General features: G+C 39.5%; 1 protein-coding gene across 2 annotated transcripts in view; it reads left to right on the forward strand.

Moving 5' to 3' along the window:
* LOC128741432 (uncharacterized) overlaps positions 1-18,322 on the forward strand; it is a 313,214-nt gene that overhangs the window by 94,834 nt on the left and 200,058 nt on the right. For both annotated transcript variants that reach the window (XM_053837246.1, XM_053837245.1), the window contains exon 2: positions 6,692-6,917. In XM_053837246.1, coding sequence (XP_053693221.1) covers positions 6,692-6,917 — 226 coding nt within the window. The remainder of the gene's footprint in view (positions 1-6,691; positions 6,918-18,322) is intronic.

The raw sequence follows: 18,322 nt of genomic DNA on the forward strand, positions 1-18,322 counted from the left end.
ACGCCACGACTTTAAGTTGGGCTAGTCGGACATATATAATCCTGAACAGATTATGGAATAAAGATAAAAAGATGAAAATATTATTAAAGGTTGACGAAAAGACGACAATAATAGGATGGTAATAACGTGAAAATACGATGTTTTCATTGTACGACGACGAGAAGACGGCAAAACAGCGATATAAAAAAAACACAACGAAAGAACAACGGAGACAACAAACAAGACGAAAAATGATGAAAAGATGAAAAAAACTGAAGAAAACTTGGCAAAATGACAACAAAAAGACGCCAAAAGGAACAAAAAATGTCGAGAAGCTGCCAAAAACAAGCAACAAAAATGCCAAAAACAAAGAAACAAAAGATCATGAAAAGACAACAACGAGATGACCAAAAGACGGCGCGAAGATAACGATAAGATGGTGAAAAGATGACGGAAGAATGACGAAAAAACAGCAATATTATGACAACAAGGCATTATGACAATGGCAGTGGCAATGGAAAGACAATGATAAGACGACGGAAATATATAATGAAAAAGTGAAGACAAGTAGGTGAAAAGACGAAAGATGACAAAAATACAGTGGAAAAACACCAACAAAAATTCCAGCGACAGAAAATGCCAAAAACAATTCAAAACGATGAAAAGACTATAGATAGATGCAGAAAAGGCAATGAAGAGGCAATAAAAAGATAACAAAACCGCGACAAGGTATTAAAAAAACCTGCAAATGATGATAAAAAAATATTTTCCTGGTTGGAGTACGATAAAAATGCGAAACATTTTCGTTTCTATTTCTTTTCACATTTTGACAGTTCCAAATATAATTGCTGTAGTGTGATAGAACTTCAAAATCAAGCGAATGAGATTGTAGCAAGTAGCAACAAGTAACATTTTAGCCTTGAGAATGCAACTGATTTGCGTAAAAAAGACAATGACGGCAAAAACGGCGACAAGACAGCTGAAAGACTACGGAAATGTGATGAAAAGATGACGAAACAGTGAAAGAAAGATGGCGAAAATGCGAAAATTTAAATGAAAAGATGACAATAATACGATGGTAATAACGTGAAACCACGATATTTTTTATTGTACGACGGCGAGAAGATGGCAAAACAGCGACAGAGAGACAACATTTTTGTTGTTGTCTTGACAACAAACAGGTTGAAAAATGGTGAAAATGTGATAAAAACCGAAAAAAAAGTTGGCAAAATGACGACGAAAAGACGCCAAAACAGAGCAAAAAAACAAGAACCTGCCGAAAACAAGCGACAAAAACGCCAAAAATAGACGTCGAAAACGAGAATAATACGATAAAAAGATGGCAAGAAGATTACGAAAAAACTACAAAAATACGACGAAACCGTAGAAAAGGCAATAAAAAGTTGACAAAAAGACGGTGAGCAGGTAATGATAGTATGACGAATAGGCAACGATAAGATGATCAAAAGATGGCGAAAGAACGAAGAAAAGACAGGCAATATACGACAAAAACACAACAAACAGGCAGTAGAATAGCAATAAAAAGAAGACAGTACAACGAAAAAGTGAAATAGACGAAAAGAGATGAAAGAAAGACAAAAAAATACAGTGAAAAACGCAAAAAAAATTAAAAAAGCGACTGAAAATGCCAAAAGCAATACAAAACGATGAATAGACTATAGATAGATGCAGAAAAGGCAATGAAGAGGCAATAAAAAAAGCAAAACCGCAACAAGATATGGCAAAAAAGCCTACAAATGATGATAAAAAATGACAACAAATAACTTAAAAGAGACAAAAAACGAGGTTAAGATGTAAATGTAAATAATAATGCAAACAATGAAAAACGACTAACAAACTGTAAAAAGCCAATAAAAAAATCTCAGCGGTTTACGCCATTTACGGCTCTCACGCCGAGGACTTCAAATTCCAACGCTGTTAATGTGACTATAATCAAAGAATAAAAACGAGAAGAAGACGACAGCGAAAGGGAACGGTGTAAAAACAACAAAACAAAGAAAAAATTAAAGATAACGGACGAAAAAACGACGGTGAATTAAAGATGAATTACGGAAAAACAAATATATAAGGTGACTGATGACATTATTAATTTTTATAACAGTGGTCCTTCCAATGAATTGGCGAAATGGTAGAAGAAAGTAATGAAGAAACGTTTCATAGTATCGCGAGGAGGTGACAAGCCGTGGAGGGGAAAGAACGGGAATTTATAATTGTATTTTACATTGGCACTCGTTGTAGTTTGGTTCGATTTGCGGATAACCCAGCTTGGGAGAAGAGGATCGTTATACAAATTTAATAAGCGCTGCTTCAATGACCCTGCTTTACCTAATTTCTCGCTATTTCCTCTTCACGCTTTGTCTTCCCAGGGATACTATCAACACGTTTGTTTCATTGCTGGCTTCTACCGTTCCATAGGAGGTAAAATCGACCGTGTTCTGCTTTGCCCTATTTTACTCAAGGTTTTTGCACCACAGGCAAAATGCCAATTTGATACTTTTACCAGAGATTTTCAAGAAGGTATGCTTGTTGGGAAGGTTGAAAAAGTCAAAAGATCGAACGATGATCAAACTTTTCACAAAAATGTCGTCTAAGGGGATGTTTTACCTTGTTTCACCCTACAACTTTTACTAAAATCTGAGAATGTATTAATAGGAAAAGGGGCAAATGTGAAAGTGCTCCGATTTCGTTCAAATTTGCTGTGATTGTTCCTAGTCGAAAAATTTTAGACCCATACTTGTTTATTGAATGCTTAGGTTGCCCCTTTCTGAGTTAGGGTGGCTTCAAAAATCATCATGTTTATCATTCTTTCTTTCTTACAAACTTCAAAGTTTTTGTAGTCCGGAATGCTTTTAGCTACAGTCGAATATATTTTCTGAAAAGTTGATTGAAATATCTTTTGTTTAGAACCAAAATCATTAAAAGCGGTTCAGTGGTTCAAAAGTTATGAAGTTTTGAATGAAATAAATTCGGAAAGCATGATTTTTGCGGCTACCCTGACTCAGAAAGCGGCACCCTAAGCGTCCAATAAAAAATATGAGTCTAAAATTTTTCAACTAAGAAGAAACACCAAATTTGAACGAACTCGGAGTACTTTTATATTTGCTTCTTTTCCTATTAATACATTCCCATATTTTAGTAAAAGTTGTAGGATAAACCGCGTCAAAACATTCCCTTGCACGACATTTTTGTGAAAAGTTTGATCATCGTTCGATAATCTGACTTTTTGGATGCCTTCTTGAAAATCTCTGGTAAAAGTATCGAATTGGCATTTTGCCTGTAGTACAAAAACCTTGAGTAAAATAGGGCAAAAGACAGACCATTCAGACTATCTTGCATTAAAATAAAATTGTTCATGTACCTTTTTCCTAACACTCGTCTTTTTTTCTAACCATAGAATCTCCAATTAGAGAAAGTTTGTGTATGATTCTTACAAAACTTTTATAAAATATGGGTGAATGCGGCAAAATGGGCTACTTCCCGTCATTTCCGCGCGTTGAGACCATCACCAATCGATTTCTCGTGATTTTTTACATAAGAAAAGTCACTTTTTACCCCTTAAAAACAGCGGCAACAAAAAGTACCGTGTTTTCGGTCGCTTCTGCCCACTGTGCGTCCCTTCCATTCGTTGTAAAAACTTTTGAATTTGAATTTTTCTTAAGTTTATCACAATTTTTCGCTTTTTCAGTTGTTGTATTTTTTCGCAACACTCTCGTTACTTTTAGGCAAGCTTCTATTTGCTCGGTAGATGCTCATTTGACTACACCGTCTCAGCGAAACATAATTCGAAAAAGTCATGTAAAGGATAATTGTAGAAGTAATTGTTATCTACAACATTGTTGAAGAAAGTATGGTTTTATCTTTTGTATTTACGGCATTATGGGGCTGCTACCCCGTTTGTAGTGAAAAGAGTTTTAATTTTGCTACCAACGGGCTAGTAGGCTTATAGCGCCAGAAATACAAATAATAACACTATACTTTCTTTTACAATGTTATAGAGAATTACTACCTTTACATCCCTGCTCTTTTGGTTGGTACCCAAATGTTTTACTGACTAAACTACTGCCGTGGCCTTATATTAGGTGGTCTAATGCCTAGTCTAATACGTTACTGACAAACGTACTCCTACGTCAAAATCAATTCAGATGGTTTACACCTGAATTTGAAAAAGCTTACGTGTGTTTACACGTTGAGCTGACTGGCCGTCTACAATATTAGTAAAATAGGTATTGCTTTTTCATTCGCTTGCGGGTTATTCCTCGCGAAGTATCCAAATGCCCTGTAATCGACCTTCGCAGTTTTGAACCAAATTTTATGAGATTGCTCGTTTCAGGTCAGCGAGAAAAAACCCTAAGTTTGATGCCGATTGCACGTTCCACCGTTTATTGGGAGCACCTCCTTTTTTTTTAAAAAAAAAGACATTTTTGTCAAATCCTCTTATTTTCTTTTGCTTATATCTCTGCAAATATTAGGTTTAGAAAGAAAATATTTTCAAGGCTCAAGGATTTTTCTTGCTGGCTTAAAACGAGCAATCTGACAATATTTGGTTCAAATCCGAGATGATCGATTACAAGTTTGAAATTTCTACATCACTTGACGTGACATGTATGTATTACATGCCGTAAGACGATTTGCACAGTTCCTAAACTCTGACTAAGTGCTTGAATTTTGAGTGAAGTGTAATAAAATGAATCTAATAAATGCATAAATACAAAAACAACCGTAACAGCCTTAGTCACTAATAACTAACCGCAGTGCTTATATATAATACTAGCTGTAACCCGCGTGTGTCGTCTCGCGAAAGCGAATCGGAGGTACATTATGTTACTTTTGCTCATCTTGAATGCAATCTGGTATAATTGGTTTGAGCCCTTGCTTCTTGTGGGTAATTCTTGCTACGAAAATATGGCGCCCTATCAGGGGCCTGGTTTCGTTTACAGACAAGGCTCTTACATATATAGACAGAAAACAGATGATGAAAATTGAAATAAAATAAGCAAAAAACGTTTTAGTCGGTTTTGGGAGTATTTTACCTTTTTTTGCTTAGGACAACAGCAATGTAAATTTAAAATTGTTTTTAGGGCTTACTTCAGTCTTCAGACAAATTATAATTCGTCAATAGTTATTTTCAATTTAACCACAGCTACGCAGTGTTACTGTAGAACCAATCTGGAAGCAAACAAAGTAAAAAATCGGAACTGGAACTGTGCGGAAAGGTTTTCCGAATTAACGTAGCAATAACTAGGATACAAAGTAACACTCACCCGGGATTAAACTTCCAACTTCATCAACGTGGCTAGGTCAGCTGTCTTCTCGTGCCGTATGAACCAAATATCCTACGTGTTTCCGTGTTCATTCGTGACACATTTTTCGCTCGCTATCCCCGTGGGAAACCTGTTAGCGCTGTTATTAGGTAGCTAAGCACAGCAATCTAGCTTTTTCCCAACCCAGAACGGGTGGTGGCAGTTTGGTTGTCCCATATGTTGTGACGTGCCACCACCATCGGTCATACCTGTTATTTCAGCTACCCATCCTCTTACCACACTGCTGTAAAACTGTCACACTTGTCTGAAGCGACCTGAATATGTTACTCCACACGGTTTTAAAAGCTCATTAGTCGAGGAGTAACCTAAAATATATGTCGTCAGTGTTTTGCTTTGGAAGCTAGATGAAAGCAAAATACTCTAAAAATAAAACCAACACAGCTTGGAGCCTGACTGACTCAGCAGTAACCGAGGACAACAGAGAACGAAAATATCCAGTTATTTACGCACAATTTCAATTAGCTTTCCGACATTCGGCTCTAAGGCGTTCGCTAGATTCTGGACCAGAACACCTCCCGCCCGTAAGGGGCGTAGAGTACGTACGTATAAAGCCGAGCGCCTGGTAAGCTTTCTGTCTCTTCGGAAACGCGCGCCTTTCCTCTCCTGGGGGTTATTTAAATGCCGCTAGCAGCTCGTGGGCTTTGTATTATTTAATCATGTTTATGCGTACGGCTTGGGAAAGCAACCCGCCCTACCTGTCTGTCAGCTGACCGCATGATAGATCTGTTGTTGTTGAATCATAGTGGAATTCCAATGGTGTGGTGTGGTGCTGTCGGATTTTGGGCGGGAATTCCTTCTCTACAGGTTCATTTACTTGAGCGAAATGGCTGAGTCATCAATGATGGGAACGTGGGAAAGTTAGTCACGTGTGTGCCGATCAGTGCCTTTAGTGGTGGGCCGGTTGAGTGTCATCCCTTCCGTGGTGACCAATATTTACCTATTTATCAATCGAATGGTTTCTATTATTTGGGTGAACTTTGCTCTCGCTCGGCACAGTTTGACAAGCTATTTTCGGATTTTCGTCTACCGTTCAAGAAATGGAAATAGCTAACAAAATAATGAAACATTGTTTTTCGACTTCAGCTTGCCGTTTGCCGGCAAGAAAAACACAAACACTGCGTGACACAGTTTATCACCGTACAGCGTTATTTTCAGCCTTTCAATCAGTGGTACCTACCGAATGAGGTTTCATGTGTTTAGAAGCTTACAGAGAAAGAGTGTGTTCAAACAAGAAGGGCGGGGAAGCATAGGTCATCCCCAGAAAAGAATCCGTTCAGTATTTTCGTGATTTAAATATAGCCTACGGGATGAAGTGCGCGATTCACAGAGATTCTAACCTAGATTCCTTCATGTTTGCTTTTCCCGAACAGATTCTGTCGTGTCAGCTCCGAGGAGGGTGGTGGCGGAGGCGGCGGCGGTGGCGGTGGAAGCAACAATCCGGCCGCTCGCGGCAACATCACCATGGACAAAGACGAGAAAAGGATGCGCCGGGAAATCGCAAATAGCAACGAGAGAAGACGCATGCAAAGCATAAACGCCGGCTTCCAGAGTCTTCGACAGATGCTGCCGCACCACGAGGGCGAAAAATTGAGCAAGGTAAGTGTTTAATTTGATCGTTTTGTACCGACCGACCTATGGCAGCATGGACAAAATGTTTAGTTTATTTCTTTATTGCTCATTCAGCGGAATCCATTAGCTTGTCATCGTCACGGGTCTATCTTTTGGGATGTAATCTACTTCACCTGAAATCTGTAACAAGATGTGCTTCGTCACTGGTACGTCACATTTACTAAATGTCACTATCACGACCGGTTCATGTCTTTACGTTGTTTACGTCGTTCAATCATAAAAACCACTCATGTCCGTAACGAACAACTTCATGCAACGTTTAACGTCCCAGGGCTGGAATCAACAGAGAAAGTCCTCTAAATATGATATTGTAGCAAATGTTGAAAATTCAAAAGCTCCCCTGTTCGTATTTTATGTCGATAGTGCTTGAAAAAGTGGTCAGATTATGCATCTGCCACTTTAGAAAATAGTAGTGCCCTACGGCACTGTTGAAGGTACGCAGAAGAACACTCCACCCGCAACCCGAGACGGCAACAATGTTGTACGACGCCATGTCGCGTCCGTCGAGGCTCAGGTGTAACATTAGCGCACATTAAGAGGATAACAACAATCACCGCTCTCGGCCAACATCCAGCTTGCTTTACTACGCACTCTCCTTCCTTCTAGTTTCTGTCGTTACACCGTAGAAAGGAATGTGTCAACGCGATTTGCTACGCATTCTGTCCCATATCACTGATTCGACTCGATGCGGTGCAAAGTAACGCGAACAGGTTCAGTTCTGTTGACGATAATGAAATTATCGTTAAATTGTGCAAGCTCGATCCATATCTTGCCGGCTGCATAACCGAGTAACAAATTATTTGATTACTGATATAAGAAATCTTTTATACATTAGCGTACAACGAGCTTGTTTCGGCCTGGAGAATAATCAGGCGAACGAGAATTTTCCGCACCCTACCCTTCAGTGTTCAGTCCGTTGAAGTGTTTGTTTTTCTCGAAGTGAACTTTTCAAGGTCCCTCAGGGCCACCAGCCGATCAGCCGGCTAGTATGGCCGCGTGAATTATAAGGTCAGACTGGCACGCTACGTACGTACCTTATAGAAACTGGCTATAAATGTTAATCTCCGCAAGTATGCTAATTAAAAATAATTGACAATCGTAAAAACCACCACAACTGTTTGCGGCTCTCGCCGCGCTCTCCTGGCTGGCGCAGCGGTGCAGTGCCACATGCAAAAGGTATGAATAGGAACGTCCGGTCATCAGGGCTGCAAAGTACTGCGCTCTCCGATTGATCTGTTACAGCTCGAGGGGAGATTGCAAGGTGGTCCCGGGTCTAGGGTTTCCAGTTGGGGCAGCAGCGTGAGTTTTAACCGTTTGCTGGAAAAATGCGTGAATATATGTGCTGTTTAATTCGGAACTATATAGGCTGCAAAAGTGCTTATTGTAACAATTGGGCCACTTTATGTAGTAAGGGTTGGACCACCATAATTTTGAGCGCAGGAGTACAATATTCCCTAGACAGAAAAAGCGATCGTGATAATATTAATCTGATAAATATTGTCAAAATTTCGCAAAAAGCAAATTCAAAATTATATTTGTACTTAAATAGGCCGCATTTTATGGGTTTCATTTTTTTATATATGTAGAGTTTCAAAACATATTTCTTTGATTTCAGCGGTGGCCCAACCTATACAATATGGGCCGACCCCAACAATTCTTTTTGTCTTTACGTAAATGCCTATAGCTTTACTATTTTTACAATCAGTTCGAGGTTTTCTGGGAATATGCCTTATTTATAGACCTTTGCAACGATGTATTTGCATTTCCAAACTTCCTTTCGAAACGGAAGTTATGGGCGAATGCCAAAAGGTGACTCAACCACGTCAACATTCCCCAATGTAATTGGAAGACTGCCCTAACACAGACATCAGAAAAGTATACGAAGCGTTAGTTTTTAAATTACAGAGAGCAAGGTTTTCCTGCACGGACGCTTTACCATTTGATTCACTTATTTACTCTACTTTTTCGGCGACAATCCGCTTATCGAATCTGTGCCGAATTCGTTTGTCGGTCTTAAGCTGCCGCTCTCCAATCGCCCCTAACAGTCACTGCTCTAGCGTCCTCGTAAACAGCGCTCATCCAACGAGTACAAGATCTGCTTCGAAGTCGTCGGCCTCTGTCAGGTTCTCTGCTGAATGTTTTGGCTGGTTTCTCATCTGACATCCTTGCTACGTGGCCAACCCTCTTCGCCCTCTTTCACTGTCCATGCTTCGTAACCGTAATACTACCGGAAGAATTAGGGTCTTATAGAGCACGAGTTTCGTACGGACTTATAGCCTACGCTAGTGACGTAATCCTGTTGACAGCCGCTATCCGTCTTTTTACTTCACGGCTCACACCGTTGTCACATGTCAGGTCACTAACGTACCAAGGTAAACTAATGCGTCGACCACTTCAAAATTATCTCCGTCCATCGCCATCGTAGTTCCACCACCCGAAGGACAACTACGCTATCTGCCAGCTACCGTATACTTTGTTCTGGTAGAATTTATGATAACCCAGCTAGCACCAATTCGTATATTAATGTACGAAAATTATCGTAAATATCTTTTAACAAATTCGCAATCGTAAATAAAACTTGATAAAGTGCGCCCAAGTTGATTTTCAATCGTACATAATGATAATAACTGACATACATGCGACTTTCAGCACAGAATCGTATAGCATTACGGAGCGAGTCGCGTTTAATCGGATATTATCGTATATAAACACTTATAGAGTTGGTAGGCTTATAATTATTCCTAATCACGTATATCGCCTCGAAAATAGTACAGATAGCCCAGTTTTGCGCATCAAATACGATTTATTACCATATGTATCTGTACGTAATGCTGATTGTTACATTTAATATATATACTGCCATCCGGGGTGAGATTGTGCAACGGGGGTGAGATTGTGCCACGGGGGTGAGATTTTGCCAAAAACCAAAAATGTTTATTTGTGAAAATTTATTGTATCTGTAGAAACTGGTGACTTAAATTCAAAGTGATGATGAAAATAACATTCAAAGTTCGCGATCAAAAATACTCGGAAATAACGCTTGTAAAAATTGTCTCCCATTAACTAACCCAAACAAGAAGACGCATCATCTTGCTATTTTGAAGGTATATAAACTAATCATTTACAATGTATTGAAAGGTTTTTATACGTTGGATAAGTTTTGATTACGAAAATAATATATTTCGAAATTTTGTACTTTTGGAGCATAATGTTCGACCCAATTTGTGGATTTAACATACGCAACAAAAATACGTCAGTATACACCAGTACACTCACATTCTTTACTATTGAGCACAATATTTTGACAGATTAGATTGCATCATCTATTATGGAGCAAACAGAATCATTGGTCGGTAAATAATTTAAATTAGTTTTTACTTTTTCTCTGGAAATTCCAAATGCTTTGAATAAACACTCTAATATAAGACGAATATATTATACCGTGTATAAACTGCCAGTTTTAAGGAGGGGGGAGGGGGGTGGGATGGGTTACATGTTCTGCGGCCGTGGGTTCTCGAACGAAGTAATGGTTACTTTTGTTAAATGATCAAATAGGTATGTCCCTTAGGATACACGCCCTTCATATATCTCCCCCTGGTTAACCCTAGAAACGCTAATGGCTATATAAAGGCTGTCCATTGACTGCGAACTCATTTTTAGTTATTTCAAATCTGTCCGGGTTATTTTCGTTCATACTTTCTGCATGATGCGTTGTTTATGGCCGACCCCCTGCCCCTAATAGTCCACTTAGTTCATGGACGGCCCCATATGAACGACTTTATACTGATATTTATGTGTATTGTTTATAAACATGCTAATGTTCACTGTTTAGGTTTTTAGCTTAACTTTATGTTTTTGGCACAATGTCACCCCCTAGAAGGGGTGAGATTGTGCCAAAGTTCATACGCTTCTTGTCGTTCCATATAACAGGAGTTGGAACGGTCCGATCCCTGATTCCGATGATCGTTCCCGTAAGCTTCTCGTATCGTGCCTCTCGTAGCAATTCTCCTCTCCGCCTCCACAAGAACGCGATCTCTCTGCTCTGGCGTGTCACAATTACAGCCAATATGTGAATTCTGGCTCGATTCTTCTTGTCAGTCACCCCTTGTACCCAGTTAGCATTTTTGTAATGTAAATAAAAGTAAAAAATCAGCATTACGTACAGATATGCATGCTAAAAAGTGGTATTTGATGCGCAAAATTAACATGTCCATGCTATTTTGGAGACGATGAGGAATAATTATACGTATTTCATGTTTATAAGTATGTATATACGATATAATCCGATTAAGCGGGGCTCACTCCATACTGCTATACAATTCTGTGCTAAAAATCATATGTGTGTCCGTTATTATTGTTATATACGACTGAAAATCAACTTAGGTACACTTTATTAAGCATTAGTTACGATTCCGAATTTGTTAAGAGATATTTATAATTTTCATACATTGATGTACGATTTGGTGCTAGCTGGGTACTCTGTAGCACCTCCTTCCGCTGATAACCGCCGAATGTTTCGTCGTATCTTCCTCGTTGGTCTCGATTTGCATACGTCAGACGGCCGCACGCGGATATTGCTTACCACGGGATAGTGGTCCGAGTTGATGTTTGGTCCCCGAAAAAACTACACGTCTGCAATCCGATCTGAAAAGTGCCGGTCATTAATTAGAACGTGGTCGATCTGAGAGTAGGAGGCCTCGCCGCTGGGGTATTTCCAGGTGTCCTCCGAATGTTCCGTCGAGCAAAATAGGTAGATAATACAGATACCCATTTCTATGGCTGCAGCGAAGTTGATTAGCTTCAGGCCATTGCCGTTTGTGGTAGGATGGTGGCTTTCTCTACCAGTAACGGGACGAAAGAAGTCTTGCATCCGACCGGTATATTTGTATCCCCGATGGCTGACTTTATGCCATGTGCTGGGTACTTTCCATATGTCCTTTCGAGAAGATTATAGAACAAAAGCATGATATTTTAGTTTCGTCTGTTTTGATGTAGGGCAACGTATTATCGCAAGGTGTCATTCCAAAATGTAGATTCAGGCGAGTGTAAGCGTAACGAAATAATGAAAGATTTTGAACACTAATAACTTGGCCAGCTCTGAACCGTTTTCAATGGTTTATATGCCAATAGATACATAGGAGATGTATCCATCGTATGGTAATTAGTATAACATTAGTTTTCAATTGATAACTAGTGTAAATCAACGACAAGTTGCAAGGTTAAATTTCAGTAAGTTTGGCACTTCAGGGTGGCCTGTGTTACGGCGCCATTCCAAAGTGTCCAAATCTGGTAGGCGACAACGGCCTTGACACGGAGGAAGATTATCAGTATCTCTCCAGGGCAAATCTCGTAGGGTCATACGAAAAAATTGATGCGTTGATGCGTTCGATTCTTAAACTCTAGGCGAGCTGCTTGGGCTGTCAAATCATACTTGCATTTCCTAGGCACAGAATGGACTAACGCACAATATAGAGATTTTACGCAGTGAAGAGCCCTTGAAATCACTGCAAATTTTAGCAATGAACCTAAGTTGTCGGGATGTTTTCGCAGTAATATCAGAATAGTGAAGAATAGTTAAACGTTGTTAACTTGATCTACACTCCAGGGAGTATTCTCGTCTATGTTGTAGTCGAAGATAATTAGGCTCTAGATGCGGGGTGGAATATGCTAACCTCACATTTTGCTGTGCTCGCAATCAAGTAGTTCTACTTTCAACGAAGACGTCTAGTAATCCTTGTAGCTGCGACAATCATCAATAGAACGCACGGCAAGAAACAATTTGAGATCGTCAGCGTAGATAAGTGCGCATCCGGCTTCAAGCAGTGTAGCCACGTCGTTGAAAAATAGAATCAAGAGCAAAGGTCCCATGTTGCTTCCTCGGGGAACACTAGATTTATTGGCAAACACAGATGAAAGGGTAGATTCCAGTTTGACTTGCAAGACTCTGTCGTGTAAATATGAACTAGTCAACGTACAGGTTCGAATTGAGAGTTTGGTGGTCGTAGGAGAGTAGCCCTAAACCAAAAGCGTGTCGTTGAATTCACCAGTGATCTTAAATATGAGTCTAAGACGATATCTACGATTGGACTTGTCAATGATGGCAGAAATGTGGGACTTCATGATGAGTTTCTCGTCAAGTAGTTATCCAAGATCCTTCACCCGTTCTACCCTATTCAGTTTGCTTTAATATTGTAATTTCGTAATCAAACTCTATTGCGCTTCTAGTGCGATGAAAACTGACGACGCAACATTTCTTCACACTATAACAATTGATTCCTTACGCACCAGTCACTAAACAAATCCCGAAGCTTCTGTAACATTCTGCAGTCATCGATTCGTCTGCTCAAAAGGTAGATTTTCAAATCATCAGCGAAGAAAAGCCTTCCACCTTCATTTAGTAGTAACATTGCATCGTTTATGTAGACACAGAATAGCAGTGGTCCTAAATTGCTGCCCTGTGGTACATTAGAACGTCAAGCGCTTTGGCACTCATACCATTTACGCAGAACGATGCGAAATTCATCATATTTATTTCTACAGATCGTCCAGGAAAGAAGCCATGTTGAAGTGTGTTTATATAGTTCTGGCTGGCTGCAAACAACATGTCTTTCATAACAGTCTCGAATATTTTGGATTGGACAATTTTGGAATATTTTGAACAATCCATTTCCATTATTGTTGCAAAACAACAATAATTTGAAAAGTTTTGAGTCAGTTGGGCCCTTTGAAATGTGTTCATTTTTTATTGTACCACCTTATCTTCTTTGGCTTTAACATTCCCTGCCTGGACATTTATTAGGTTTCGGTAAAATCAATAGGGTAGGGTACCCACACAATTTTATCATTTTTGATTGTTGACTCAATAACGTTTAAGGTTTTGTAAAAAAACAGTCTCGGCATATGATTTGCTTTAGAAATATTTAACCCCCTAGTGGTGCCAGTAATTTTCTACTTGAGAAACGTGTTTCCACTGCTGCTCGATTGTAAACAAACACACATTCGCCCAAACGCTTAAAACGGTGTCCGACCGCCGATATCGGCAACCCTATCGGTCGACCCAGTGAGGCACCACTGGCTGGCTGGCTGGCTGACTCTGCTGACTGGAAAGGAATTCAATTGACTTCGATCGCACTGTGCCGATAAGCGGCGCGTTTACTTGTGAATAAAAACAAAGCTGCGCAAATAATCTTGTACCTCCCGCGTACACTCGTCGTCGTAGATTGCGCTGCCGCGCGCTGCCTGCCGGTCTGCCGTTACCCTGCGGGGTCGACATAAAGATTTACAACCGTGATATAGTATATAGTTATGATTACCTGTGGCTGGCTGTGGTCCAAGTGGTCATTTGATTACCCGGCTCCGATGGGGCCAGCGTGCACTCGGTGAGGTGCGAGCAAAATTCCTTATTCGGTGCCGGCTGCGGATGGCGGGGCGGTATTGCTCCGGCGTTCGATGTGGGTAACGGGTGAGAAAGAATCGTGTTTAATTACTTTATAGATTTATTGGCGCCCATTTTTGCTCGCTGTGTATACGGCTTCACTTGAGTGCGGAGAGAACTGACCACCCCAACATACAGTGCTTCGCACCGTACCGTCCAAGCATATCGTCCCCGTTGTTATCCCCAGGGATGAAGCAGAGGCTGAATGACCCATGTCACACCGATTTTAGCTTTATGTAGGAGTGGCATCGGTGCATGCATGGTGGTGAGTTGTGTGGGAACCAAAACGAACAGACGCAGGAGGTCCCCGTCGCCGGCCAGCTAGTCTAGGTTCTACAACTTGTGAAGAGGGGTCATCAGACCGCAGCAGCAGCGATGCAACGAGTGTAGAATTTGAATTGGCATCTCAAGGCTTCGATATCTGTAGAGTTATCTTAACGGGTTGTTTTCGACATTGTTGAATCATACTAAAGAATGAAAATTCGATTAGTTTTAGATATGCGGTGTATGAGAAGCGTAGTCAAACTGCAAGAAATTAGATTCTAGGCTCTGTGGTAACATTTTGAAGCCATTTTAGTACTTTGTAGTGCCGGTTCTTGTGAAGAGTGTAGCCTACCATAACCCCATTCTTCTTCATATTACCAACTAGGCACAAATTTCTCGAACTTTCCCAAATATTCCACTAGATTTGTTACTAGTATTTGTTCACTGTCCACAACATATTTTTTTCCTTATTTTTATCCTCTGTTGTATTACAATTTTCAATCGAATTTTCGTTTGATTTTGACAGTTTGCAATTTATGTTTTGCCAGTTCTGTCAGTCTTGTTGCAATTTCGCTCCGATTTTACTATACTTAACATTAACTTGAACTTTAAAACCTTGACTCTGATTTTTACTCAACGATTTTATATTGAAATTTTATTTCATTTTTCACTAGATTGCCCGATCTTATTCGAGCCCCTTTTGTCTCGAAAATTCTCAAAATACAATAAACAAAACCATGTTTCTTCAAAACCCTTTTTGAATGTGTCTGCTTCCTTTGTCAAACCCCTCCCCACCTCCACGCTCCCCATTGTTGTCCCCCAGCCAATTGCAAATCTGTGTTTTTGGTAATTCCTATAAAGCTAGACAAATAGAAGTGAGACAGAGAATTTTTACGTTTTTGAACCTCTCCCTTGTCAATGACCATCACATATCCCATTTCAGAAATCCCTTCTTGTCGTTAAGCCTTTTGTACAACTGCTATGCCCTCCCCCCATTGTCTCCCAATCACTTGCGCAACTGCAATCGATCTAAATACAAGAGAAACGTATCCCAATTTACTTATTTGTACCTCCCTACCTTGTACCTTTCTTTTGTCAACCCCCAGTGGTGATTCCCTTATGTCAAGGAACATTTTGGTGGCAAACGGTCGAAACGGCGAAAATTTTGTACTGAAAATGGGTCCTAAACCTTCTATTGCATGAAATGTAGTAACTTTTCAGAAGAAAAATGCTTTGAAATATATGTTTTCCGAGGCGTTTTTTGTCAAATTTCTTCTAAAAAAGTGTGATATTTTTTTTATCTGTCAATATGAAGCTCCGGTATCGTTCTACAATGCGTTCTTTAGCGTTAAACGGCTATCTCTTTTATTTATAGTATCACGTTGAGTGTTGAATTAGTATCTGAAACTGCACGAATTCATACAGCACGCATAGCACACTAGATCACTGCGTGCGACGGACACGGTTGAAACACGTATAAAAACAGCAACAGGAACAACAATGTTTTTTCATAAATTGAGGGTTCGACTTCAGTTTTGCTTGCATAATCCTGCAAAACTCAAGCCGCGTAGGTTTATCCGCAGGCAACAACTATTAAACCTGTAGTGTGGAAAGGATGCATTTTTACCCGTTTCAGCACGCTCCACACCTTCCAGTGTGACAAGGGCCTGTAGTGCAACTTGGCTCATGCGTGTCTTCGGATCATCTCCCAAATTCCGTAAAATTGTATGGTCAATCGCTGACACCACTTGCTAACGCTGTTTTCCTCGAAGTCTCGTTGCAAACACCGTTCCTTCTCGGAAGCGACGGTGCATCGTCGTAAAAGTTAATTAAAATTATTATGTATCAAAACGAACACTTCCGAATTTGTGTTTACACACTTCCCATTAGGCCGGAAAATCAACAACCGTGCTCCCGCTAGGCTGTCGTTGCTTAACAATTTGCAACGCAATAGCAAAGGTGAATGTCTGCGAGTTGTTCCGCAGCATACATTATAATGCTACAATCGTTTTCGAAAACGTCCAAGAGGACCCTTAGAAGTCTGTTTCGTTGTTGTTTTCGGCGTCACATAATGTCCGTCGCACGCCGTGATCTAGTGTCCTATACGTGATGTATGAATTCGTGAATTTGGCTGATGACGGATTTCACGCCAACTCGACCAAAGGTTGGCACGACCTTCTCAGAATTCAATGAAACTTTGTGTGTGTAGTGAGTTCATGTAAATAAGCAACTTTGCATACTTGCACTCAAAAAAATCGACACGTCGCATCCACGTGAAAAATCATGTAAACTTCTGTACAGCAACTTACGTGAACTTCATGTACTAGTTAATGGGAAAGTTGATAAAATTTGCCAGGATCACGCGTAAACTGGTTAGTATGAGTGCGAGTTACCAATAATTCACGTGAAAAGTGTGATGGACGAGAATTACTTATGTTTTCACGTAAACTTGACGTGCTGATTTTTTTGAGTGTGGTTTTTCTAAAATTGACCTAGACTAACTTTTGGAAAGGGCTTAATTTTTTTTCTCTTTTTTCTTTAATAAAAAATTTAACTCGAAAATATAGCGCCTACTTTTAGGAAATTTTCTGAATTTTCATAACAAAATACTGAAACAATAAAAATGAATGTCTACACTAAAAAAAAGCATTTTAAAAATTAAAAATCGATTTCCCAAAAAACGCACATCTTAGAATTCACAATCATCTCAGAAATTGATGAATTTTTTTTTGAAGATAGATAATTATATGGCCTACAATTCTTCCATACATTTCAAATTGGGCATATTTTAGGAAAAAAAGTTTTTCTAACAAAACTTTTTTTAAGTCCTTACCGGAAAATATTGTATTTCAGTATTTTCGAAAATTAGAGCACCTACATAAAAATTATCTATGAGTAACTTATAAGAAATTCTTTGAGTTTTCATAAAAAAGTACTAGAAAAAATTAAAAATGAATGTCTACACTGAAAAAATAAGCATTTTAAAAATTAAAACTCGATTTCCCAGAAAACGCCACCTCAGAAATTGATGAAATTTTTTTTGAAGATTTTTTTTTTGTTTAGATTATAGTCACTTTAACCAGTTTTGGGTCATTCGTGACTTCTGCGGGATTGGGATTTGAACCCGGGTCCTCGGCGTGAGAGGCGTGAATGCTAACCACTACGCCAGGACTGACCCCTTGTTTTGAAGATATATAAGGCCATTACAAATATTTAAAAAAGTTTTTGTCCCTCCGGTGTTGGGTTACTGAAGGGGGGCGAAAAAAATAGAGAATTTTTTATTCGAGCAAAAAAATATGGATTTCAGGCATTTTTACTTAACCCATTACGTCCTAGCGTATGATATATCATACCTCGTCTTCAAAACCTGTTTACTGCTGAATTTCAATAGTTAGCATTGTTAATATATCACTACAAGAGAGATAAGACATCAATCTGATGTGTGTGTGAGATAATCTGTCAGTTTTTATCATTTCACCTGTATTTTCAACAGTGCAAAGTTGTGATAAATGGCGGAAAAAAAGTTAAAAAAATGGCGAAAAAAACTTTGTCTCCAAAACGCATGAAAAAGTCTACATTTAGTGACGAAACATTACCTGACATATAAATTGATTTTTATATACAAAGTCTATCACAAAATTCGATAAGAAATCTGTAAACAACTTTGTAATTT

This window comes from Sabethes cyaneus, chromosome 3, assembly GCF_943734655.1.
Source record: "Sabethes cyaneus chromosome 3, idSabCyanKW18_F2, whole genome shotgun sequence".
Taxonomy (NCBI): Eukaryota; Metazoa; Arthropoda; class Insecta; order Diptera; family Culicidae; genus Sabethes; species Sabethes cyaneus.